This window comes from Sceloporus undulatus, chromosome 2 (assembly GCF_019175285.1).
Source record: "Sceloporus undulatus isolate JIND9_A2432 ecotype Alabama chromosome 2, SceUnd_v1.1, whole genome shotgun sequence".
Taxonomy (NCBI): domain Eukaryota; kingdom Metazoa; phylum Chordata; class Lepidosauria; order Squamata; family Phrynosomatidae; genus Sceloporus; species Sceloporus undulatus.
The window spans coordinates 230,681,587-230,709,519 of NC_056523.1; the positions used below are offsets into that span (position 1 = coordinate 230,681,587).

General features: G+C 40.6%; 1 protein-coding gene across 3 annotated transcripts in view; it reads left to right on the forward strand.

The window, feature by feature from the left end:
* Positions 1–27,933, forward strand: part of TRPC4 (transient receptor potential cation channel subfamily C member 4) — a 191,772-nt gene that overhangs the window by 151,671 nt on the left and 12,168 nt on the right. For 2 of the 3 annotated variants that reach the window (XM_042455802.1, XM_042455803.1), the window contains exons 4-7: positions 11,942–12,278; positions 16,989–17,128; positions 20,025–20,338; positions 25,740–25,935. In XM_042455802.1, the coding sequence (XP_042311736.1) occupies positions 11,942–12,278; positions 16,989–17,128; positions 20,025–20,338; positions 25,740–25,935 (987 nt within the window). Of the gene's footprint in view, positions 1–11,941; positions 12,279–16,988; positions 17,129–20,024; positions 20,339–25,739; positions 25,936–27,933 lie in introns of those variants that run through there. The other variant, XM_042455804.1, reaches the window with a different exon arrangement.

Genomic DNA, 27,933 nt, shown 5'->3' on the forward strand with positions numbered 1-27,933 from the left:
GTTGAGCACCCTTTGGCTTCGGTCAGTCACCCAATTACAAATCCATGTAACAGTTACCTTGTCTAGCCCACATTTCACAAGCTTGTTTGCAAGAATGTCATGGAGAACTTTGTCAAAGGCCTTACTGAAATCAAGATATATTATATCCACAGCATTCCCTTCATCTACCAAGCTGGTAATTTTATCAAAGAAAGAGATCAGATTTGTCTGGCATGATTTGTTTCTCTGAAACCCATGTTGACTTTTTGTGATTATGGAATTGCCTTCTAGATGCTCACAGACTCTCTGTTTAATGATCTGCTCTAGAATCTTTCCTGGTATTGATGTCAGACTAACTGGCTGATAATTGATTGGATCCTCTTTCATCCCCTTTTTGAAGATGGGAACAACGTTTGCCCTCCTCCAGTCTGCTGGGACTTCTCCTGTTCTCCATGAGTTCTCAAAGATTATTGCCAATGGCTCCGATATTACATTTGCCAATTCTTTTAATACCCTTGGATGTAGTTCATCTGGTCCTGGAGACTTAAATTCATTTAGATTCACAAGGTATTCCTGTACTATCTCTTTACTTATTCTGTGCTGAAATTTCCCTAATCTGTCCTCTGCTCCATTATCCTCAGGTTCAGCACCCCTTTCCTTTTCTGAGAAGACTGAGGCAAAGAAGGTGTTGAGTAATTCTGCCTTTTCTCCATCTTCTCTTAGCATTTTGCCATCTTCTCCATGCAGTGGCCCTACCATTTCCTTCTTCTTCCTTTTGCTGCGGACATATCCATAAAAGCCCTTTTTATTGTTCTTAACCTCTCTAGCAAGCCTGAGTTCATTCTGCGCTTTAGCTTTTCTGACCTTATCTCTACACTTGCTAGCTATTTCTTTGAATTCCTTTTTTGTGATTTCCCCCTTTTTCCATTTCTTATACATCTTCCGTTTCAAACTTAGCTCAGTTGAAAGTTCCTTAGTCATCCATCCTGGTTTCTTGAGACACCTCCCATTTTTCTTTCTCACTGGCACTGTTTGAAATTGTGCCTTCAGTATCTCCCTTTTGAGAAACTCCCATCCATCCTGAACTCCCTTATCTTTTAGTAATTCTGACCATGGGATCACCCTCAATACTTCTCTAAGTTTACTGAAATCCGCTCTCCTAAAGTCTAGGATGCGTGTCTGACTATGCCTGGCTTCTCCTTTCCATTGTATAACAAACTCCAGAGAACATGGTCACTTCCACCTAAGGATCCCACCACTTGCACCCCATTAACTAAGACATCCCTGTTGGTTAGGATCACATTCAAAATAGCTGATCCCCTTGTTGCCTCTTCCACCTTTTGGACAATGAAATTGTCTTCCAGGCAAGTGAGGAATTTGCTAGACCTTGAGAATTTGGCTTTGTTTGACTTCCAGCAAATATGAGGATAGTTGAAGTCACCCATCACTACTACACTACTACACATGGGAAGTGACCTCCTTTCTGAGTGTGTGATCATCTGTTCTAGAAAGGCATCATCCAATTCCTCCGTCTGACTTGGGGGTCTGTAGTAGACTCCCACAATAACATCCTTGTTGTTTCCCTCCCCTTTAACTTTTATCCAGATGCTCTCCACCTGGCTTCCAGGATTGATGTCCTGGATCTCTTCACTGGTGTAAATATCTCTGACATATAGTGCTATTCCTCCTCCTTTCCTGTTTGGCCTGTTTCTCTTGAAAAGGTTCTTTCCCTCTATTTCCACATTCCAATCATGAAACTCATCCCACCAGGTTTCAGTGATGCCTATTATATCATATTTTCTTTGTTGTACTAGGAGTTCGAGTTCATCTTGCTTATTTCCCATGCTCTGTGCATTAGTGTAGAGACATCGCAGACCATGGGTCCCCTTTACTTGCTGCATGTGCCTCCCACTGTTGGGTCCTTGCACTATTTGTCTTGCTTCCTCTATGTCAGTTTGACCATTTTCTCCAGCCCTTTCGCTTTCTTTTATATTGTCTTCCTCCCCCTCGGAACTCAATTTAAAGCCCTCCTGATCAAGTTCTTGAGACTGTTGGCAAAAATATTTCTTCCAACTGGCGTGAGATGCAACCCATCCATTGCAAGAAGTCCCTCCTCATGGAACCACAGCCCATGATTGAAGAATCCAAATGGTTCTTGGTGGCACCATCTGTGGATCCAGTTTTTCACATCTGCTATTTTCCTCTCCCTTCCTGGACCGTGCCCTTCAACTGGCAGAACAGACGAGATGACAACTTTTGCATCCATTTCTTTCAGCTTCCTACCAAGAGCCTCATAATCCCTTCTGATGTTCTGAAGGCTGTGTCCTGCAGTATCATTGGTTCCCATGTGGACCAAAAGGAAGGGGTATTGGTCAGTAGGCTTGACCAGTCTTGTCAGCCTCTCTGTCACATCACAGATCTTTGCCCCAGGGAGACAACACACCTCTCGAGACATCTTGTTAGGCCTACAAATCACTGCTTCTGTACCCCTCAGCAAGGAGTCCCCCACTATGGCCACACGCCTCCTTCGAGGCTTAGCAGCGACTGTTCCCTTGGGTGGGACTCTCAGGCTCCCCTGCTCTGTCCCTGAAGTCTGTCCATGCTGCTCTTCTTCGTCTTCCTTGATAAGGGAAAGAGCTTCAAATCGATTCTCTAGCTGCAAGCTCCCAGAACAGTCCCTTCTTGGCCTACTTCTCTGTGTGACATTCCTCCAGCTGTCTTCCTCCTGTGTATGGGAAGTGACCTCCTCCGCTCCAGCAACTTCATCTGCATGGTACTCATCCAGGATTGTTAGTTCCGTTGTGTCCAGGAAATCCTCTTGCTTCCTAATATGCTGAAGTGTAGCTACTCTAGACTCCAGCTGCTGTACTTTCTCCTCCAAGAGGGCTACCAACATGCACTTGGTGCATATGAAGTTCTCCACTTCTGTAGGCAAGAAGACAAACATCCCACAAGTGTTGCATGTGACTGCAGCAGATCCCTCAGTGTCCATACTGCAACGTCTTTAGTAATGACTGAAACAGGACTGTGGTCTTCCTCCTCAAAAAATCCTCTGGTAAACAACAACATTAAGGCCCCTGATGACCTGGCCTTTTCATCAGTCTCTGGCAGCAAGCTCAATCTACTAGGAATATAACGTTATAGGAATGTCCTGGCTGCTAGTTTAACATACTTAGCTATCCCCCCTAATTTCCTCTTTGGAAAGGTCCCCATCCTTGACCAGTGGAAAACAGCATAGGACTAGGACACCTGATCCACCATGATATGCAGCACAGCCAGCAAAAAAGTAAGAGAAAGAGACTGCTTTCTCTTAAGTCACTCAACTTGGTAGCGTTGCATTCCTTTGAGCTACTCTTTCCTCTAAATTTACTCATTTATTGAATCCCATGTCACCCACACACCAAGGCAGTGATGAAAACTTGGTTGAGAACTGGATTATTCTGGATGCATGGGGAAATAGAATAAAGAGTAAGAGGAAATGAAAAAGGTAAGGATATCTGTTTCCCCCCTTTCTTTCCATATTTGTATTATTCTTTGCAAACATTTTACATTTAAAAAGTGAGCAGCTTAAAGTAGAAATAATTGCACTTCATGGGTAGGGTAATTTCCCGAACCGTAAATTTTATATTTATACATGTTAATGCTTTTGTATTGCTTTTAGATTGTATTGTTTTAAATGTGCTGTTTGCTATCTTCAGTCCCTGTAGTGAGAGAAAGGTGGAATATAAGTGATGATGATGATGATCCCTTCTTAATATTTGTAGTGCATATTTGTATAGCCTTGGCTAAAAAATTAGCTGTTCTAAAAGATACAAATTAAGTAACATCAGATAGCAAGAAGCGGACATTAGCATGAGATGAGAAGCCCTTGAATGATTTTAACAAAGAAAAAATACAAGTGTTTCTATGATCATTATAAATGGGACATTCAAGGGAAAACATGGGCTGGTTCTTCAACTGAGACACAATTACAGCCACGTATGTTGTCCTTAATAGGTAGACTTTTATATCTTCCCATCTGAACTGCTAATTTGTAAATATACAAAGCAGAGCAAGGAAAAGTAACAATAACAACAAAAGAAGGACTGGAAAGAAAGAAAAGGAGAATGAAAAAGAAGAGGAAAGGACCCAAAGCTAATTCACAGTAACATTAATGAGGCTCAGTCATCAGTTAATCATATAAATTAATATATCTAAGAAGTGTCTAACCAGAAATACAAACTGTGATTGGTGTGTGTGTGTGTGTGTGTGTGTGTGTGTGTGTTGTCATGTAGATGGATTATGGCAATCTTCAAATCAGTGGAGGGATGGGTGGTGAGTGTTTAGCTTTCCATCCTTAGAGTTTATGTTTCTTTGTAACTGTGCAGACCTGGAGTATCAGTTTACAATATCTCTCTGTTAGACTCTACAATACAGGACTATAATTTACTAATACATAAACAAAAGCAAGTATCAGAGGTTTTTCTAAAGTTAAATTAACATTGATGGGCCAGAACTTTCCACCAAAGGGAAGCCACCGCAGGATGCAACCACAATCATACTATGTGACTTGAGGAGGCAGTGTCCATACTACTTGAGGAGGCACTATCCACTGCTAATACCTGGTTGAGCTAGTGAACTTTTTTCCTGAAAGGTTGCTGGGCTGTGCAGTATACTAGACACATCCATTTATGCTGAACCAGTCTTAGGAGCCATTCACACTACATTATACATCGGATCACAAACGGGTTTATAAGTGGGTTGTTCCCACTGGCACCGGTTTTTGCACACCCAGATCAGGGTTTTACACATCCAACCCGGGGCAAATCCCCTTCAGCGTGGATTTTCCGATATCAGGTTTTTTTCCTGTTTCTTTTCGGAAAACCCAGTTCATCCATGATCCTGGCAAATTGGAATTTGCCCCTAGTCATGATCGGGTCATTTAGGGAGAGGGATAAAGGTCAGAAGGTGGCAGTGGGTGGAACATGCCTCGCCTCTCACGCTGGTCACTTTGCAAGTGGCTTTTTTTAAAAAAATAATCTGATGGAATATGCGAATGCTTGTGCTAACATTTGCTAACCGCAGCCAAAGTAAAAGTTTTACTCGGATGTTGCCGGGGCCGGATATTTTTTTTAACAAATTAGGCAAATTGATAGAATATGTGAATGCTTATGCTACGTATTTTCCCCCTTTTGCTTGTTCCTGCCGCTGCATCCAAAATACAACTTTTCATACACTTTTCACTCGGATGCTACTGGGGCCAGCTTTTTTTAAAATTAAATTTGACAAATCGATAGAATATGCGAGCGTTGCCCTAGATTTTTTTAAAGGGGGGGGGGGGAAGCACCCATGCTGTTGATGAATGGCTGCATTCGTCAAAATCCTGATATCAGAAAATCCACGCTGAAGGGGATTTGCCCTGGGTTGGATGTGTAAAACCCTGACACGTCACCATTGACAACAGCGGAAGTGAATATGCAAATCATTTGATTGACAACAACAAACGATAACGAAGCTCCATCTTTTATTGCTACTTTTGAAGTGTGAACATCAAGCGGGGTTAATTGCACCTGGGAGGTTTGATCGGGCTAAAGGGTAGTGGGAACATCCATTCTGGACAGATTCGGTATTGGGTTACTGAATCTGCCTGGATCTACCCAGGGCAAAAGCGCCAGTGTGAAAGGGGCCTTAGTTTTGAACCTCAGAGAGATGGGACTGTAAAGAGGGCTGCAATAGGATTTTGTTACCAGTCATGGGGATAGGAGGATTCATAGAGGATATGAATGGACACTGCTGCTTGGGACCAAGGCAGTGATGGAAAAACAAGGGAACCAGGCCAGCTCTGCCCCTCCACTGTCACCAGAGACACATGAAGAAAATCACCTCATTTGAAATGTGGTGCTGGAGAAAAGCACTAGAATACCATGGATGGCCAAAAAGACAAACAAATGAGTCCTTGAACAGATCAAGCCTGAACTATCCCCGGAAGCCAAAATGATGAAACTTGGCCAGATCATGAGAAGTCATGGCTCGTTTAAAAAGATAATAATAATACTTGGATAGGTAAAAGGTAGTAGAAAGAGAGGAAGACTGCATGCCAAATGGCTGGACTCAATCAGGGAGGCCACAGGCCTGAATGTACAGGACTTAAACAGAGCAATAGAGGATAGGGGAGCTTGGAGATGACTCCCATACTGGGTCACCATGAGTTTGGGTCAGATGAAGGGCAGTTAACAACAACAAATGAATGGGCTTAGTTGATGAATGGGGACCATTTTGGCCCAACTGTGCAACAATACTGGCTATATATCACACTGGGCAGAGCAAGTTTCTAAAGTGATGATATGCAAATACCCTATCCACACTGTCACACATAAGGGCATATGGCCTCTCAAAGACACACCATCATCACCCAACATCACATACTGAGCTCCAGCATTCACAGAAACACACACTTCCCCATCCCAGCTCTTCAGATAAGCCCTGCATAAACTGGGGTGGGGTTTTTTCCCTACCCAGTACGGCTCATCTTCTTGACTCTGAGAAGGGAATACTAGAATCATAGAGTTGGATGGGCCATCAGGTCCATTTTGTCATGCAGGCATACACAATCGAAGCACCCCCAACAGATGGTCATCCAGCCTCTGTTTAAACACCTCCAAAGAAGGAGAATTTACCACTCTCCAAGAGAGTGTCTTCCACTGTTAAACAGCTCTTAGGTTCTCCCTAATGTTGAGGTGGAATCTCTTTTCCTGTAGTTTGCATCCATTGCTTCATGTCCTAGTCTTTGGAGCAGCAGAAAACAAGCTTGTTCCATCCTCAACCTGACACCCTTCAGATATTTAAGGAGGGCTACCATATCACCTCTTAACCTCTTCTCCAGGCTTAAACATACCTTTGCCAGTGTTGATGTCTCATTCACCTTTACACCATGTCTGGGACAAATCAGTAGATTAGTATGCCAATAATGCATTATAGATAACCACAAGGTGACTTTTCATATTGGGTGTATGTAGTGCTCCTGACTGAATTTAAAATGAAAATCTTTTCACACCTTTTCCTATCCACAGGTCAAGAACATTCTACTTACTGCTGCCAGCTGCTCATTTGTAGTTCAGATATAGTAAATATTTATTTCATAGCCTGTCATTGTAAATAAGAATAGATACAAAACAAGCAGGTATATTTCATGACCTGTCAAATAAGAGACTTTATCCGTCTTTTCTCATCAGTCTTATGTTGGAGCAGTGAGATGTGAAAGGAACCAATGGTAGTGTGATTGTTTTCCATTTCCATTGTATTAATTTGGGTCAATTATTAGAAAACATTTTAGTAGAGAAAATGTGTTTATTTCCACAAATTTCTGAATACCAGTTGAAAGAAGCATGGTTTATACAGTCCACAAGGGTCATCTAGTTTAATCCTCTGCCATCCAGGGATACATAACTAAAACATTTCTGAAATAAAGCCACTCAACATCTTTTTATAGGCCTCTGGAAAAGAAGAGGCCACCACCATCCAAAGAAGGCTGTTCCACAACAGCTCTTACCATCAGGAATTCCTTTTTGATGTGTAGGTGGAATCTCTTTCCTTGTAATTTGAATCCATTGGTTTGTGTTCTGGTTTCAAGAACAGCACAAAACAGGCCCTCTTCATCTTCTATATGGCATCCTTTCAGGTATTTAAATATGGCTCTTATCACCTCTCAATCTTCTCTGCCCCCAACTTAAACATACCCAGATTCTTAATCCATTCACCATTCTACAGTGAGTCTCAGGCATTGGCAATGATGCCTGCCGTGTTAATTTTAAACTCCCTAAAACATTCAGGATTCTCTTGGATTCCATAAATCTCTAGCAAAATACTACCCAAATAGGTTCCTCACCTGTACAGGAAGGGACTAATACCTAAGGCAGTGATGACGAACCTATGGCACGCGTGCCAGAGGTGGCACTCAGAGCCCTCTCTGTGGGCACATGTGCCATTACCCCAGCACAGAGTTTGCCAGAGTTTGTTAATAGAAAGCCAGAGGGACACGGCACTTTGTAATAAGTAAGTGGGTTTTGGGTTGCAGTTTGGGCACTTGGCCTCTAAATGGTTCACCATCACTGACCTAAGGTCTACTTTAAACATAATTGCACAACAGCTGGTTCATGACAACAGGCTAATTGATACTACCTCCCACCAAAACATCTACTGATCATCCATCTGAATATACCTGTCACAGGAATTATGCCAATGGTTTCAGTGTTGAAACAGGACTCCTGTTGCCATGGTGGGTATAAAATCCCAAAGTGGTTTCAGCATGTAGGTTGAAGTTCCCCACAAGTGCCTGGAGGTTCTGGAATGCTACCCCCAAGACTACACCAGCCAGTTCAGACACATGACTGCTGAACCTCAGGAAAAGGTATTTCTGAACGGAAGACAAACAGCAGGTGTTGTTAATGGAAAAGAAAATGAGTTTGTATAGGATATTGAAGACACATTATCATAACTGTTCTTATTGCTGCAGCTGTTTATACAGATAGATATAAATGAGAGAATATATTTATTGGAAAGTTCAGATATATTTCCAAAGGGCCGCTGAAAAATTGACAGCTAATCACATAGCTGATGGATGGGTAAAGTTCAAACGGAGAAAACCAATAAATTGTTGAATATTGAAATCACTCACTAGATCTGAGAATACAGTTGCCAATTAAAATCCAAGCCCCTGGAACTGAGGTTTCTTGTTCTTGAGATTTCATATGCTATAGACTTTTCCATATGGGATTTTGCATATAACTTCCCCTAACTGCCTGTGTGGTTCTGCTTCACTTTCCTCCTTTACCTTCTTTGGAATAAATGCTGTATTGTATGCTTGTGGATTTTTAATTCTGATGTCCCCCCCCTTTTTTTTTTTTTAACAACAGCCAGGTTGTTTTATTTAAAGAATACCTTTTGATAACAGCTCATTGGAATTTTAGTCCCTGGGATTTATTTGGAAAGGATTCAGTGGATTTGTTTTAAATCAACTTCATGGGAGAGGGAGATAAACAAAGCAGGCATGTTTTATGTTCATTGCTAGTATAATGTTAAGCTCTTGATGTATTCCAGGGCTTCATTTGTACAATGAAAAGATATAAGGGCTTTGAAGTGTTTCACTGAAAGGCATGTGTGTGCACGCCAATCCCAGGTTCATAGTATTTGGCTGTGGGTGCTCCAAACAAATGACAATGATCTCCCAATTTTCAGCTCATTGTATAACTGAAGATTCAGATGCCATCCATATTGATTTTTGTGCCTCCGCTACCTCATAGCCTCCAGTGGCAATCTCAACAACATCTCGTAATGCTGTCATGGCTACTGCCAACAGTTACAAAAGCCCACAGCAGAATCTGTAAGCCCAGGTACCCTGGATATACCCACGGGTCTACCTTCAAGACCTTGCTTGGTGATGGACCCATTACAGCAATTATAGAGTTTGAAGAGACCTCAAGGGCCTTCCAGTGCAACACCATTCTGCCATGCAGGATTATACAATCAAAGCACCCACAACAGATGGTCATGCAACCTCTGTTTAAAAACCTCCAAAGAAGGAGACTCCACCATCCTCCAAGGGAGCGTCTTCCACTGTTGAACAGCTCTTACTGTCTGGAGTTTCCTCCTAATTTTGAGGTGGAATCTCTTTCCTGTAGTTTGAATCCAATGCTCTGAGTCCTATTCTCTGGAAGAGCAGAAAACAAGTTTCCTCCATCCTCAGTATGACACCCCTTCAGATATTTAACAGCATCTCTTAACATTCTCTTCTCCAGGCTAAACATACACAGCTCCCTATGGACTTTGCCACACAGGGAAAATTGTGTATTTAAACAGGCATTTTACAACAACAGGCACACAATGGCAGCTAAGATTTTCACACATGAGGACTTATCCTGGGAATAAACAGGAATGCTCCAGCAACATAATAAAGTCCAAAGCTAGTCCTCATAGGCTTGGATTCCAGACCTTTCACAATTTTGGTTGCCCTCCTCTGGACGTTCAGTTCCATGGGCAACTGAATATTTCTCCTCCTCAGTTTCCCCATCAGTAAAACATGATTCTCAGTTTGAGAAGGAGGTGATTAATGAAGAATATGTTGTTGTTGTTATTATTATTATTTATATCCCACTTAATCTCAGGGAATCCAAGCGGATTACAACAGTAAAAAACATACAGTTAAAAAGAGATGTATTAAATATCCAAGATCCCCAATCCTCCCCCCAAACATGATCACACTCTAAAAAAGGATTAAACCAAAGAAAATTAAAAGCATTAATATACATACACTAAAATGAGATCAAAAATTCCAAGCGGAGTCTGGGGTAGGGTAAATATAAGGATGGAGGATAAGGGAGAGAGGAAGAGGCAGGTTAGCGGGGATGTTCTAGTCTGGAAAGGCCTGTCGGAAGAGATCCGTCTTAATGGCCTTCTTAAAGGTTTCCAAGGTGGTAATATGTCGGATCTCGTCCAGCAGGTTGTTCCAGAATCTAGGAGCATCTGATGAAAAAGATCTCTGAGTTACTGCTGAAAGTCTAGTCTTCTTAGGTTGCATCAGATTCTTCCCATATAGCAGTGGGAGGATGAAGATGAGGATGAAGAGCAATCATTTTTTCCTTTAAATGGTTATAGGAATTAATAATGCTTTGAATCTGTTGAAAAGGCACACACAGAGGGGAAAAAAACCTACAGTGGGACCTCTGTATCCATGGAGGTTGGTTCCAGGACTCGCTTAGATACCAAAATCCATGGATGCCCAAGTCCTATTACAGTGGTACCTCGGGATACGAAATACCCAGGTTACGAAATTTTCGGGATACGAAAAAATCCCATTGGAAATCATTGTTCCGGGTTACGAATGTTTTTTCGGGTTACGAAGAAAATTTTTGGTGCTTTTTTCGGCTTTTTCGCACGAAACGCGGCTTTTCCCCATTAGCGCCTATGGCAATTCGGCTTACGAAGGCTTTTCGGGTTACGAAAGCGGCCGCGGAACGAATTACTTTAGTAACCCGAGGCACCACTGTATATACAATGATATAGTAAAATGGTGCCCCTGACATAAAATCAAGGTTTGCTTTCTAGAATTTTCTGTGTGTGTGAATATTTTTGACCCATGGTTGGTAGAATCTGTGGATACTGAAAGCTAACTGTACTCTTGCAGAATTGAACCATTTCTTGTGCACAGGTTTGTCCATGCATGTAGATTCAAATGATAGGAATTTTGAATTTATCTTAGTTAAACATATTCTTGATCGCAGAGGGGCCATCTGTAGGTGATTTTCAGTTCGAAAGGAAAGTACACATTGAATTGTGTGTGCATCTGCCTGTGTGTTATGGTAAAACTATATATGCTTGAGTATTTCTAAAATAATTCTTTCCCATGTAGGCACTGTTACATTTCAATCAATAGAGAAATGTTGCTATATTTATTATATATAATGTAAATCAGGTAATGTTATCTGTATAATGTAGAATCTGTATTCTTAAAGATTAAATTATCCCCTTTGGTCTGAGACAAAATGCAGGGGGGAATTTGAAAGACGACATTAATGTTAGCTTTGCCAAGTCCAGTCTTTGAGAGAGCACCAATATTTGTAAATGTTGCATGAACAGAGCACTCTACCAGGTTCCAGGTTCTAATGGCTGGACCACTATGATAAGTCGAGGGGGAAAAATCCTTCTCTATTAACAGAAAAATATATGATGACTGAATGAAATAAAGGGGGAAGTTCTTGTATCATTAATATTTATGCATAAAGAGGAGCAATTTAAATTAGTCTTATAGGGAAGTTTGAGTTCATTGAGTTCTTAGAGAGAAATCTTAATTCATTCTAAATCACCTTACATCCCAGTTTTGGGATAAAGCTGGGGTATAAATATTGGCGCTAGTAGTGATGTTGAGAACATGGATTGTAGAGTGCAGGTGTACTAGGTGGGAAAGATTTAATTGTTCCTTTTCTTTCAGTTTGTTGCCCAACCCAACTGCCAGCAGCTCCTTGCCTCTCGCTGGTATGATGAGTTTCCAGGCTGGAGAAGGCGTCATTGGGCCGTGAAGATGTTAACTTGTGTCATCGTTGGATTCCTTTTCCCTGTCTTTTCTGTCTGCTATCTGATCGCTCCCAAGAGCCCACTGGGGCTCTTCATCAGGAAACCATTCATCAAATTTATCTGCCATACTGCATCCTACTTGACTTTCTTGTTCCTTCTGCTGCTTGCATCTCAGCACATTGACAGATCAGATCTGAACATGCAGGGGCCTCCGCCAACCATCGTCGAGTGGATGATATTACCGTGGGTCCTGGGTAAATGTATTAGTAAAGCAAATACAGTTGAATTGTCTAATTCTTCAGCAATTGCCTTGCAGTGCTACAAAAGAAATGTGGAGCAGGACACTGGAATAAATCAGAACCTTCATTCCAAACTAGTTCCAAACTAGAATAGTGGTAGATAAAGTCAAATCAAGGCTAGTTATAAATGTAAGAGGAAAGTGATGTAAATAAGTAGATTTAGCCACCCGCCTACCCCCCACATGCTGGTAAATTAATATACTTTTTCACCAACTGCCCAAAATATTGTCAGTGGCCATATTATGTGAATATTGATGGCCACAATCACTAGTATGAGATGTTCAGAATTCTCTTGTTTCTGTCCAGCAGATGGGGATATACCACTGCACAGAGAATTAATTTATCTGCAGTTGACAAGGAGTTATATATGATCTCAGCATTTGCATCAAGTATAGGACTGGCCTCTTTTTGCCCAGTTTTTGAGTTTGACCCAAGACTAGGACCAATTGGTGCAGTGCTGGAGTGGGGAGAATATAACAGAGGTAGGTATTTTGGAAGTGGTGTGTTCATCCATTCTGAGACAGGAACTTTTAATTTTCTCTTTATTTATTTATTTGTAAAACCAGCTGTGGAATGAAGGTCCAGGCAGTCATGGACTTTTTCCTCATGTCTGCCTCCCTCTGCATACCCCCAGTGTTGAAAACATAAAGGTACAGCTGCCACCAACATGTCTCCCCACTCTCAACATGACAGCATCTGGAATACAAGAGAAAAAAATTCACATAATAGATTGTACACCATAGGCAGGTTTACTCTTTTATATTTATTGTTTTTATGTATAGCACTGTGCAAATCTACAGTGCTATATAAATAAATAACAACAACAACATAATAATAATAATCGGGGATGTTGTACCTGTGGACATTGGGAGGATTTACAGCCCCGAAATATATGCTAGTAAATGGGTTACTTCACACATTATATTCCAATGGCAGCATTCTGTGTGTGTGTGTGTGTATACACACATGTCCCTCCATATTCTCTAGGGTTAGGGGCACTAGACCCCCATGAATATGGAAAAACCACAAATCATACAATCATAGAATTATAGATATTACATTTACCAAGGGTACTAAAAGAACTGGCAAATGTAATATCGGAGCCATTGGCAATCATATTTGAAAACTCCTGGAAAACAGGAGAAATCCCAGGAGGGCAAATGTGGTCCCCATCTTCAAAAAGGGGGGGAAAGAGGATCCCAACAATTATCGTCCAGTTAGTCTGACATCAATACCAGGAAAGATTCTGGAGCAGATCATTAAACAGAGAGTCTGTGAACATCTAGAAGTTAATTCCATAATAACAAAAAGTCAACATGGGTTTCAGAGAAACAAGTCATGCCAGACAAATCTAATCTCTTTCTTTGATAAAATTACTAGCTTGGTAGACAAAGGGAATGCTGTGGATATAGTATATCTTGATTTCAGTCAAGGTTTCCCATGACATTCTTGCAAACAAGCTTGTAAAATGTGGGCTAGACAAAGGAACTGTTAAATGGATCTGTAATTAGTTGACCGACCGAACCCAAAGGGTGCTCAACAATGACTCCTTTTCAGCTTGGAGAGAAGTGACCAGTGAGGTCCCACAGGGCTCTGTCCTGGGCCCAGTGCTATTCAACATCTTTATCAATACCTGGATGACAGAATTGGGAGCATACTTATCAAATTTGCAGATGACACCAAATTAGAATGAATAGCTATTACTTCAGAGGACAGGATCAAAATTCAAAATGACCTGAATAGACTAGAAAGCTGGGCCAAAGCTAACAAAATGAAATTCAACACGGAGAAATGTAAGGTACTGCACTTAGGGCAGAAAAATGAAATGCACAGATATAGGATGGGGGACACCTGGCTGAATGAAACTACATGGGAAAGGGATCTTGGAGTCCAAGTAGACCACAAGTTGAACATGAGTCAACAGTGCGATGCGGCAGCTAAAAAGGGCAATGCAATATTAGGCCGCATCAATAAAAGTATAGTGTCTAGATCAAGAGAAGTAATAGTACCACTGTATTCTGCTCTGGTCAGGCCCCACCTGGAATATTGTGTCCAGTTCTGGGCACCACCATTCAAAAAGGACATTCAGAAACTGGAGCGTGTCCAGAGGAGGGCAACTAAAATGGTGAAGGGTCTGGAAGCCATGTCCTATGAGGAACGACTCAGGGAGCTGGGGATGTTTAGCCTGGAGAAGAGAAGGTTAAGCGGTGATATGATAGCCCTGTTTAAATACTTGAAAGGATATCATATTGAGGAGGGAGCAAGCTTGTTTTCTGCTGCTCCAGAGAACAGGACCCGGAGCAATGGATGCAAGATCCAGGAAAAGAGATTCCACCTCAACATTCGGAGGAACTTCCTGACAGTAAGGGCTGTTCCACAGTAGAACAAGGGACAAAGGGATTTATTGTCCAACTACTTCTGGTCCCCAGGTGCTGACCAGAGCAGAATAGAGGGACACTAATAATTAAAAATTTAGTAATAAAAATGTTCATCTCTCATATTCTCTGTATCTAGTTGCTTGTGCCTTGGCCCTCTCCTGCAGCCAGTTGCCCAACTAATAGACAGAAAAGGTCAGTGTGAACTAGGGAACTCTGGCACTTGTGATTTTCAAGAATAATTGCAAACCTGAAAGATGGGGAATTGAAACCTGTCTATAATTAACTCCTCATCTGGAAAATTTATCTTATTTATTCAGAAAGGAAAATGGAGAGGGAAATGAGAGGTATCTATTTGTTGTAACGACTCATAGGTAATGAAATTCATAATGACTCTGAAGGGATGAGATAAAGTCATTCTCTTCATGCTCAAATGATCACTTCCTTTTCAAACTTATTTTCACATCATATTCCAGAAAATATATGCTGACAGTAAGGGAGGCACATGTTCTGTTCTATGAGATTTGAGGCTAGGAAGCCAAATTTGTCCTCTCTTTCCTTTTCTGAAGGTAGACCAGAACATGTCTCCTCACATCTCTGTTCTCCAGAATCTGAGTCCCAGGTAGAGGAGAGGGTATGATGGGTAGATATGGTAGGAGGGTAAGTCCTAACCTTCTGCCAGGAGATGTTTTCTTTTTTGTAGAGGAACTAAGATTTATTCCTTTATTTGTCTGGATGCAGTGTGACCAGATGTCCTAACTGCAAAGCAGGATATTCAAGAAAAATATGGACTTTTCCAAATAAAAGCTAAAAACAATATAAATGTATATCTGTGCTTCTCAGTCCTGCTCAAAATGGATGACATTTTGGGATTCCTCCTGGACATATAGGTCATATAGAAATATAGGTTATGTCCTAGAAAAGAAGGACATCTGGTCACTCTGCATTCAAGGAGTCTTGTGCAGTCTTGGAGCTCAAAACTCTTTAGAGTTTCTTGGCTCAACACAGGAAAGAGCACTCTACTCATGCACATGAGCACTGTTTTCTAAGTCATTCTCATCAGAAAAAACATCATTGATATGCATTAGATTGAGGGGGGGGGAGAAGGAATGAGATTGAGGAAAAACAAAAGATAAGGCATGCCTCTGTCTTTTGGACGAACTAAATTCCGGCATTATTAGCAATATAATCCTTCTTTGGAAATTACTAAATCTTGTTTCAGTTCTTGAGGCAAGAATTCATGTTTCCTCAGGATAATTTTACACTCGTATCTAACACCTCTTTGGAAGTTGCTAGATTCTTTGCTTGCAGTGATCGCCTTGTAGAAAGAAGTTAGACAAGTCAGTTCCATAAATCCTCAAGTGACAATATTTCCTTTTTTTTTGGTGGTGGCGAGGAGTTTGTTCTAACTCAAATGATGTTGACCCTCTGTACGTTTCTCAAGAGCATGGATAGTTTATTTTATTAATGACTAAATAAAAGACTGAGGCTGAATGAGAAATAAGTATCTAGTGAGGCATAGCAATAAAAATCATGTAATATTTGCCTTTTATTTTGAAGACAGCTCTCCTTCCCTGCAGAGCAAGGGTGGTTCTGATCCACTTAACTGGGAGATCTTTGTTGTGGGATTGTGGCTTTAAAAGACATCTTACATGTTCCCCTCTAAAACCATTATTTTCAAAGGTATGTCACACTCAGTGTGAAGTTCCTTAGCAGCTTGAAATATGTCTTGATTTCTGCAAGCACCTGGATGCATGAAATCTGATAAGTGTTTCCAATTAGGCATTCCTCAGAATGCGTGTGCTAAATCATTTATGACTGCTGTGGAAAACAAAAGGTGTTGTCAATGACTGTCTAAGGTCATAAAAGATTTCTTTTCCAACAAAAAAGGCAACTTGAAAGGAATAAAAGTTTCATCACATGCAGGTTGCCACAAATGCTATTAGAAAAGGATATTGGCAGCCCCCTGAGGAAAATAAAAGGGAAATATGCTGTTTATGCAGAATTCTAGGGCGTCTCGTATAAAATGATTCATTAGCAGAAAATAAAAGCTTGAAAAGTGGTTATAAATTGGATGCAGCATTCACAGTGTATTGACTTTCTGAGTAGTCCCACTAACTTCAATAGCTGTAACACTGAGAACTCTGCTACATAGCAGAGACTGAGCTGCAGTGTGTCCTCTGGACTGTTCCCAATCCAAAATGATTATGGACACTGTTTTTTAAAAATGCATTCTGTATTATATGTTGTACTGAAGCATGCTTAAAATATCTCCTTATTCTATTTTCAGGATTCATCTGGGGTGAAATTAAACAAATGTGGGATGGTGGCCTTCAGGATTATATTCATGACTGGTGGAACCTGATGGATTTTGTAATGAACTCATTATACCTCGCAACAATATCTTTAAAAATTGTTGCATTTTCAAAGGTAATAGACCGACATATTCATATTATTTCTGTATTAAATAACTTACTTTTATGTCAGAGATAGTTTTGTTATGACACCTTTGTTTTTCAAAATCTTAGTGTTGACTTTCCTTTTTGGTCAGTATTTGCTATTGCAGCCTACGGTTAAGTTAAAGATAAGAAACGTCCCTAAGAAAAGGTCGACATTTTTGTGTTGGAGAGTGTCTGCTCTATCTCATCTAAAATTTGAAAAGAGATTTGGGCACAAAGACTTCATATTGACACTGGATGGCCTGGATAACCTCAGTTTCATTTGACCTTTCTCAGTGGATAATGTTTCTGGCAACATCATAGATTCTTGTAATTTTCATTTGAAGTAGCATTGGATTAAATGGGTAGGCCATGGGACACCTGCTTTAGATACCTTTGACTGACACAGATGAACAGTTAACAGAGCTGGAACTGGTGGTGTGCGTACAAAACAGAATCCAACACATCAAGATGTGCCTGTTTCCAAGATGATTTTAACGGCTCTGCTGCCTGCATCTGCAGTGTTAGGAAACAATTTTTAATTATCCTTATGCAAATAATTTGTCCATTTGCATTTCCATGCTATTTGAAGCATGTGTTTTGTCATTTTGAACCTGCTTTGAAGAGGAAAGCTGTTTCTAAAAGCATCCACCTACATTTCCTTTGTCATCCTATATATATATATATATATATATATATATATATATATATATACGTGATCTGGCATGATCCATATCCTCAAACCTTCCCAGTTTGGCAGGGATGGTCCTAGTTATTCCTCTGCCATCCCACTTTTTCTGCTGCTTTTAAAATGTCCCAAATTCCTTCTCCTCCTCTCACTTTCCCTCTTTGTCCTCCTTTGCTGGAAACTGAGTTCAAAGGGAAATAATAGTTTATACTCAATTAGTTCAGCAGGAAAGAGAGAAGTGGAGGGGCAGTCTTCCCCTTCCCATTAGGCTTAGACAAAAACAAATGGCTGCTTATGTGTTCTGCCTCATTAATAACTATTGGCCACATTTGTCCAAGTTAGAATCATAGAATCACAGAGTTGGAAGAGACCGCACAAGCCATCCAGTCCAACCCCCTGCCATGCAGGAAATCCAAATCAAAGCATCCCCAGCAGATGGCCATCCATCCTAGTTTTCACCTATGAAATGATGGAGGGTAAATGTGTGATCTGTTTTCTAGTTGTTGGTTGGGATGCTAACTAGGCTATGTCAAAGAGGCCATCTTCCCGAGATTGCCCAGTGCTACCATTGTTCCTACCTAGGCCCTGTTCATAAGAGCAACCCTGTTTTCAACTGTGAAATATTGGAGAGTATGAGCCACTGGGACATATTTTTTCAGCCATTTTAATACTGTATGCTAGGACTGTAAAATGTAGATGGAGTTTTTAAAGCACGGAGAGCCAATCTGTGGAGCTGAGCTTGAGGTACTGCTGGACGGAGAAAGGTAGACTATGGTAGACCTATTAAGCCATGAAGTCTGCTTGTTTGCCAGTCACAGCTCTGGCATCTTCTCCTTGTCTTTGCTGACCAATGGCAAAAGCATTGTGGGGGAAGGGGCACTATATACTTACAATAGTATACAGGCGGTGGTACTGGAACTATATTTATTGTATAGTTGCCAAAATATCTGGCTTCCATTGATCTCTCTTACAGCTATATTGCTCCCATATTTTCAGACACTCTTCTCTTAACTGTGAACTTACTGTATATGCACTTGTTTTCTATTGCAGTTGTTTCTCAACAAACTAACTGAACATCAGATTTGCTTTGAAATTTCTCTTACATTAAATCTTGTGGCATATTCATTATTTTTGAATCCTGCATTTCTCTCCTCTCCCCTCTTTGCTTTTTACTCTAGCCCCGATTTAGTGAAGATCCTTAATTTGGAACCTCAGAGTTCATTTTGTATTTCTGATGGCTCAAGAAGCTTTCTTCCAAGTGAGGAAGAGCTCCTGTGAAGAACAGTTTAGGGAGCTGGGTATGTTTAGCCTAGAGAAGAGAAGGTTAAGAGGTGACATGATAGCCATGTTTAAATATTTGAAGGGATGCCATATTGAGGATAGAGCAAGCTTGTTTTTTGCTGCTCCAGAGAATGGAACTCAGAGCAATGGATACAAGCTATAGGAAAAGAGATTCCACCTCAGCATTAGGAAGAACTTCCTCACAGTAAGGGCTGTTTGACAGTGGAACACACTCCTTCCTCCAAGTGTAGTGGAGTCTCCTTCCTTGGAGTATGGTGGTGTCTCCTTCTTTGGAGGTCTTTAAGAAGAGGCTGGGTGGCCATCGGTCACAAGGAAGGCTTTAATTGAGAGTTCCTACATGGCTGAATGAGGTTGGACTGGGTGCCCTTGTGGTCTCTTCCAGCTCTATGATTCTATGATGCTAAGTGTCAATGTGGCCAAGGGAGATCAGGGATTCCAGTCTGTGGTAACTAGTGGTCACCCCCTCCCAGGTTGAAAGGGAACCTTTGTTGTGCAGTTTGTGTAATTGCACCCACACAAGGATTAGGGAGAATTCAAAGGTGGTGCCAAAAATTCTCTGGGTGGCATTAGGTTGACTGTGACCTGATGACAACCAAAAATCTCCAAACCTTCTTCCTCTAAAGCACCCCAAATGCTTTACATTCTCTCCAGGCAACAGTTTGGTTTGAGACCCTTTATTTCAGCTACCCCTTATTGAGACAGGGTCCCCAAAAATGCAAACCACACCTGAATATAGGACTGTTTTGTAAAACAGCAAAAAAAAAAGTTGCCATAGCTAGCCATTTGCTTAAAGGAATATGGTCTTAAACCCATCAAAATGATCATGAAATTGCGAGGCTTAAAATGGTTTTTGTATTGGGGCAGGAAAAAAAATGTTACCTCAATCTTTTCTTTTCAGTACAGTGGGCTGCTCCCAAGACAGAGCTGGGATATGTGGCACCCAACACTGGTGGCTGAGGCACTGTTTGCTATTGCAAACATTTTTAGTTCTCTCCGCCTGATCTCATTATTCACGGCAAATTCTCACCTGGGACCACTGCAGATCTCCCTTGGAAGAATGCTGTTGGACATTTTAAAGTTTCTCTTCATCTACTGCCTTGTGCTGCTAGCTTTTGCAAATGGACTTAACCAGCTATATTTCTATTATGAGACAACTGAAGGCGATCGCTGCAAGGGGATACGGTGTGAAAATCAAAACAATGCATTTTCAACGTAAGCTATCATGTCACTTTCAAATATTTCACAGCATCCTTTGACTGTTGCACAAGATTGTATTTATTTCTGTACTGATATTTTACTAGAATGCTGGAGGACTGAAATTGTTTTAAATAGTCAGCATACCAGTGCTAAAAGGCCTTGGTCATAACAGTTTTTGACAACAGTGATGACAGAAACTAAACTAGAGCAGAACTGTCTGGAGGCTGTGCTTATATAGGTCATCCTCTGGATAATGCAAATGTACTGAAATGCCATAATGTATTTTATAGCTTATGAATGAGATTGCGTTTTGAATACAGTGAGGTGGCAGAGGAGAGGATTTCCCATTCATTGCATTACTGCTGCTTATCCACCATTCATTCCATTGGGATGGGATGGAAAAGAGGTGCCTGTTTTGTTATATAAATACTTGTGAATGAATGGAAGAAGCATATGTACTGTTTTCAGAGATTTTACTAATACATGTTTAAAGTAAGCCCCACAACTGAATGTGACAGTCCCCAATTTAATCCCTGGCATCTCCAGATATGGCTGGGAAGCATTTCTTTGAAACTGTGGAAGGCTACTCCCATCAGTTTCAAGGTAGGGGAACCAATGATCTGATTTGATATAATGCAGCTTCCTCTCTTCCCATGTTGAAAAGCCCCATCCTTGCTACAGCTAACATATTTTGCTCCATTTTGACATTTACACCTACATTACATGTAGACACATACATGTCTCTTCTGTTGTGGGTATCATTAGCATCTATGAGGTCATGCAGATGTATAGATATGTGACATGTACAACATATTCTGCTTGCTTGATTTTCCTGATACACCTCTTTAAGAAGGGAGAAGGATCCTTCTAATTGGACAGATATATGTACAAATTCACTTCATCTCATCCAAGATGTTACTGCATAGTACCAGCCGTGTTTACTCCAGAGGTCTTGTCCCATATGAAGTGGCTACTCTCATTCTGAAAGTAAAATAATTTATATAATTATTTCATATAACAATTTGTTGTGTGTATTTTCAAGTAGTTTGTTATCATGGAGTTTCCTAGGCACGTTTCGTCAGAGGGGCATTGCTATTGCCATTCCCTGAGGCTGAAAGAGTGTGACTTGCCCAGGATCACACAGTGGATTTCCATTGTCAAGTCAGGATTCAAAGCATGTCCTCCAGAGTCATAGTCCAACACTCAAACCACTATACCATGCTGGATCTATATGTGAAGCCATGACATTCAAACATAAGAACTGCCCTGATGGATCAAGCCCAAGGCCTGTTTCCTTTTCAGCCAATATCCTGTTTTCCATGAGAGCCACTGTGGTGTAGGAGTGTTGGAGTGTGACTCTGGAGGTAAAGTAAAGGTAAAGGTATTCCCCATTGACAAGGTTCGACAAAGCTTGAACTGCCAGGGTTGAATTCCCAGCTCAGCCGTGGAAACCCACTACATGATCTTGGGCAAGCCACATCCTCTCAGGGGAAGGCAATAGCAAACTCCCTCTGAACAAATCTTGCCAAGAAAACCCCATGATAGGTCCACTTTGGGGGTCACCGTAACTTGGAAACAACTTGAAGGCATACAGCAACAACAATAACTTGTTTTCTGTATTGTCCAAACTGAAAAATCTTGAGAAGGACACAGGACATGAGAGCAATAGTCTTTACCAGCTGTTGTGACCTAGCAACTGGTGTTAGAGCACACTCTGGTTTCGGGTTATCATGTCACCAGTATGACTAATGGTAAAGTTATTCCACATGGCTGTTGTTGGAACTGTATGGCTCATTTGTGGGCAGATGAGTTTGTGAAGTGACAGTTGTTGCCCACAAAAGTAACTTTTCCAGACTCTGATACTGACTTGATGCAAGATACACTTAATGCAAGATACATTTCATTTTCCTGGCACACTTACTTGTATCAACCTGCCTCACACAGAAAGCTAAACAGTGATAGGAAAAAGGCTTTATGTAGTTGTCTCTTTTTCAAAATTTGGGTTTCTCGCACCAGTAAAGCACAAGTGGCCATGTGCAACATGTTCAATATCTTAAAAATTAGCTTGTGTGTTGACTCCATGATGAGAAAAAGCTGCTTTCACAAGAAAATTTGTTATTGTTATCACCTACTGAACACCCCCAACTTCTTCAAATGACCTCAAAATTAAAGTCTAAAGTAGTTTTCACATTTGATGCTAAAATCTATTTTTGCAGTGATCATAATTAAAATTGGAAATCTATACTGCCTAATATATATTCTACTGGTACTTTTCAACATTGAAACGGTAGTGACAAGAGACACAGACACACTGCAAGTAAAAAAAAAGGTCCTGCAGGCGTTGTTTGTGACAATGTGCAAAATTCATACTGTATGTACACCCTTGTATTTGACTCTAAGATGCAAATGGAGGAGAAAAAAAACAGATTTAGTTATTAATATTTACTCCTGCATCTCTGTGGACATTTTTCAGATCTGAAATTTTGTTGTTGTTGTTGTTGATTTCTGAAGTACTTTATCAAAACTGCTTAGAAGTTAAACTACCAATTCTATCCCCTTCTTTCTGTCCCCAGATTTCCTGTACAGGAAAAAATTGTTTTTGCACATAAAACTATAAGTATTGTGTGTGTGCGTGTGTACGTGTACGTACTGCACAGACAACATTATTTTCTGCACAAAAACCCAATTCCCTGCACAGAACATGTCATTTTTAAACAGAATTGTTTTCTATTCCTAAGCCCCACACATATCCTGTGTGGAATATGAAATTTTCTGAGCAAAAAAACACCTCATCTGGGTAGTTGTCTGAAAAGTACTAATTCAAGAAAGATCCCATAAATACTTTTTGAAAAGTGTACCATTCGAGAATGCACCCCTGTTTCTGATCCTGATTTTTTTTGTTGCTTTTATTGATCTTCTTCTTGTTTCCTAATGTGTGGAGATTGTGCACACATAGGAAAACCTCTTCCATTCAGAGTCCCTACATGAGGAACGAGGAACGAGAGACAGAGGTGGGATGGGACTGGTTGCACTCCCTTCTTCATGTGTCAGTGCTGGGTGCTTAGTGACTACACAGGGGCTAATATCACGTTGCTTCAAGCACCAGCTCATGCTGCTGCCTCATGTTTTGTTGTGGGTGTTGAGGTGACAATGATGGATGGGAGGTGGATGGGAGGCAGGAGAGAGGCTTGTAGCATGCAGATGTGAGGGGGGATGTATCATTTAAGTAACTGAAAACTAATAATTTTGGTTACTTTTGAGAAATGATGAAATAAATTGTTTACTTTCTAAATATTAGAACTAGTATGGTAACTACCCCTTTTTTTCTTTTAACCTTGACATGAGAAGCAAAGGGAGAAACAATCCAAATTCTAATTGGAAGCTTATGTGTCTGTGTCTATGTTGTGTGCCTTCAAGTCATTTCCATTGCCATCCTCTGAGACTGAGAAAGCATGACTTGTGTCTTCCAGTCCTTTCCAACTTATGGTGACCCTAGTGTTAACCTGTCATCGGGTTTTCTTGGCAAGGTTTGCGCACAGGAGTTTTGCCATTGCCTTCCCCTGAGGCTGAGAGTATGTGACTTGCCCAAGGTCACCCAGCAGGTTTCATGGCTGAGCTGGGAATTGAACCCTGGTCTCCAGAGTTGCACTCCAACACTCAAACCACTATGCCATGCTGGCTCTGGAAGCCACTTACCAGAGTTATGTACTGTATATATATAAAAGACATGTTCTTCATTCTGAGCCCAGCAGTTGGAGGTCAAAGATCTCCAGTACAAAATCCCACTCCTACTTATCCCTCCCCTACTCAAGATGTCTTCATGTCAGCAGTGTAATTCAGGAGATGGATGAAGAAAATGTTGCCCTTTGGCCACATGCAGCTCCCACCCTTTATCTTTGGCCTATGCCCTCCCTCATTTTATGGGGCCAATTTATAAAGCTTCTTACAGCGGCTCCAAATAATCCCGCTTTTCTAGAAATGTGGCAGTCAGACTTTAGTACTCCTAAACTCTGGAAATACAAAAAATAAAATTGGAACAAAGACACACACCTCGGTGAAAATCCAGGAAGAGCAAAGTGTGGTATTGTCTTGTCACTTCTAGGTTTCATTTTTGATTTTCAAAAATGCAGTGGTGCAGCCGACCGGGGTTGAAAATTCACCTCACTCAGGTTGCCCACCCTCAATTTAGGGTGAGGGAAAGTCCCTTTAATGTTGCTAGTGTTAAATGATTAGGCCTGAGAAATCTTTGCCAGTCTCAGATCTCCGCTAGATTTACCAATAGATCCCAAGGTACCTTCTCTTACCCTTGTGGTAAATGAAAAAAAGTAATTGGCACTGAAACTGTTGTCCAAAGCTGAATACTTTTGCATAAAAATAGGCTGTGCTTCTGAATCTACATTTCAAAGATAATATTTGATGTAGAAATCATGGAACTCATTGCACAATTGTCTCTGCATTCCAGATGACCCCAGTTCTTGTTTCAGGCAATCTATGTTCCAGATTATCACTATTCCTTCTCATAGCTATTCAATTGCATTATGGAAGAGCATTATCTCCATAACACGAAAACCCTGTGATCTGGAAAGAAACAACATCCAATGACCTTAGGGAGGAAATTCGATAGTAGGAGGGAACTAGACATAACAATAAGCGTGGAACTGCCACCAAATGTGGTAGAGCAGCATTGAGTTCATCCCATCTGTATCTTGTAAAATTTGGTAGCATTTGCAGTATAAATGGGTGGAAATCTCCTCCTGCTGCTACCGTTTCTCAGAAAAACAATGGTTTACTCCCTTTGCTGCAGTTTTCCCATTGATGTGAATGATCCTTTAGAAACCACACCAGGGGAACTATAGATGATATATATTCATATTTAGGTTTCCCTCTTCACCACCAGCAACAGTAGCCCTATGTGTAGGTTTGAACAATGCCTTTCCCATCTTCAGTTCTTTAATGTGCTATGCTCTGGAAAACTAATATTTCAACTGTTCATAGTTTTCATGAAAAAAATGAGCTTGTAATTTGTTATTTATGTTTCTGATACTTTTAAGTGTTAAATCATTTTGTAAACCTCCTTGTGCAGCAGGTAGAAACGTTTTAAATAAATGAAGACTCTCTGTCCTCCAGAAGCTCTTTATCTTCCTGTAAGAATAAGATTTTTCTTGTAGTCCATACCGGCCTCCTAGTTGAATATATTCTAGAACTGTACTCTCTAATTTAATTTCATGTACATTTTTCACTTGATGCCTTAAGTTAAAAGATTTAAATCTATCTTTTGTAAAGGATATGCTGTTTAAAAATACTTCTTTTAAAGAACTCTTTAAAAAAAACCTTCACCTTCATAAGCAGGTAACTCAAGAAAGTAAACCTGGAAAAGAGTAATGAATAACTATGGTTCTTTTCTCTTCTTTTACAGTTTATTTGAAACCCTCCAGTCACTGTTTTGGTCTGTCTTTGGACTCATCAACCTTTATGTGACCAATGTTAAAGCACGCCATGAATTCACCGAATTTGTTGGGGCCACCATGTTTGGTACCTACAACGTCATCTCGCTGGTTGTCCTGCTCAACATGTTGATAGCCATGATGAACAATTCCTATCAACTCATTGCTGTCAGTTCCTAGTTTTCCCAAATTGCTTATTTTGAAAATTGTTTCTGTCAGTTCACCAAAATTCCAGCATTCTGAAAATAATAAACTTTGTACATTTTCATGAGGTGCCATTGAAAAAGAAACAGAAATCAGTTAGAGGACAGAAAACCTACTATGGGAGATTACAACTCCCAGAATCCCCCAGCCAGTATAGGTGGTAACTATGCTATCTGGTAGATTATGGCTTCTAAGCTGTGGCTTGAATATTCCAGCAGAAATTGGTTTCTAGTTAATTTTTCAGCATGTGCTGAACTGAGGAAGCCTGGTTTCACACACCATTAATACCTAATAGGCAGAGTTCAGATTCTTGTTATCATAGAACCTCCTTTTTCCAAGCAAAGATGACTGTAAATTGAGAGTTCCTCTGTATTGCAGATGAAGACGTGGGTTGATATCCATGAAAACACATACTAATGTATAAATAAGTTAGTCTTAAAGGTGTTGCTTGGTTTCTTTTCTTTTTTTCTTCCTCCCCATCCATTTCCCCTTTTTATGCTCTTCCTGTTTTTTAAAAAGAATTTAAAAAGCCAGGTTATGCCAATTCATTTTTTGCTGTTTCTTTCTAGCCAGTCATTTTCTCAGCTTCAGCATCTCTTCTTTACATCTTCTTCTCTCCTGAACCCTTTGCCCCCCTTCACCAGTGCATCTTCATATTTTGTCCTTTATTGTACTGTCAAGACAAATCCCCTCTGGTCTTATATATTTTTTCCTGTATTTCTAATCTCCATTTTCCTTTATCCGTTCATTCCGTTTCTTTTCCTTTGCTCTTCCCCCTATTCATCCACCAAACTTGCTTTACTTGTCTTGTCCATTGCCTGTTCAATCCACTGCCTGTTCTCCCCCCACTCTTTACCTTCTGGCTTCTGTATTTTCCCTTCCCAAAGAAGATCTCTATGTAATTTTGCTTCTGCAAAGCAACCACAAGAAAGTTGCTTTGCAGAAGCAAAATTACTTCTGTAGGCTACTATAGACTGGTGATTGCATTGAAGGTTGCATTGAGAATGCATAGATTGGATCCAGGCTGCTCTACAACCAAAGTTTTGTGGGCATGGAAAGCTGCTCTAATGAGAAATAAGATTACATGGGAAGATTTCATTGTTTGATCTTTCTACATATCTAGTGTGGCCTTTACCCATATCGTCACTCAGCTTCTCTATTTGGAGGGAAAAAAATCTCCTTTCGAACAGGCCTCACATAATCTTTTTCTCTCACCAACTATCACCTCAAGGGTTATGGAGCAGGTGGTTTGAGGGAGATTTGTTACCTAGTTAGCCATGTATCTCTCTTTCTATTGCCAACTTCTTATGGAGAGGGCCACTAGGATTGCCCAAATTGGGCAACTAAGGAACAATAGACATTGGGATAACCAAGGAAATCCTCAAAGTGTCCAGAACTACCTTATACCACAAAACATGGGGGGGGGGATCAAAAAGGAACAAAATAGCAAAAAGAGCTTAATGATTACCAAGGAGTTTATCACACTAGTGATTTCCGGTGGGCAAACTGGAGTTAAACATGATTTAACGTGAAAGAAACCCAGAAATACCCAAAGTTTTTCATACGGTGTCACAGTTAATGTGCAATACCAGAAAGTTAATCTGCAGATAAAGTAGAGGAAACCGGCAGCTTTTTACATTCGGAACAAACCAAATTTAAAAAGCTGCCAGTTCCCTCCACTTTAACTGCAGATAAACTTCACATTATTGCACTTGGCGCCAATTTGGTGTGAAAAACTAACCAAATTTACACGTTTTCTTTAAATCTAAATGTATTTTAATTCCCATTTAACTCCCGTTTGCCTCCGGAAAACTGCTAGTGTGATAAAGACCCAAGTGTGCGTCACATTCACATAACATTGAAGGTCTGTTGGGGGGATCTGGAGAAGCAAAATGGAATAGAGTCTCACAGAAGGGAACTTGGCCACCTGGCTGGAATTCGGAAGAGGAATATTCCATACTG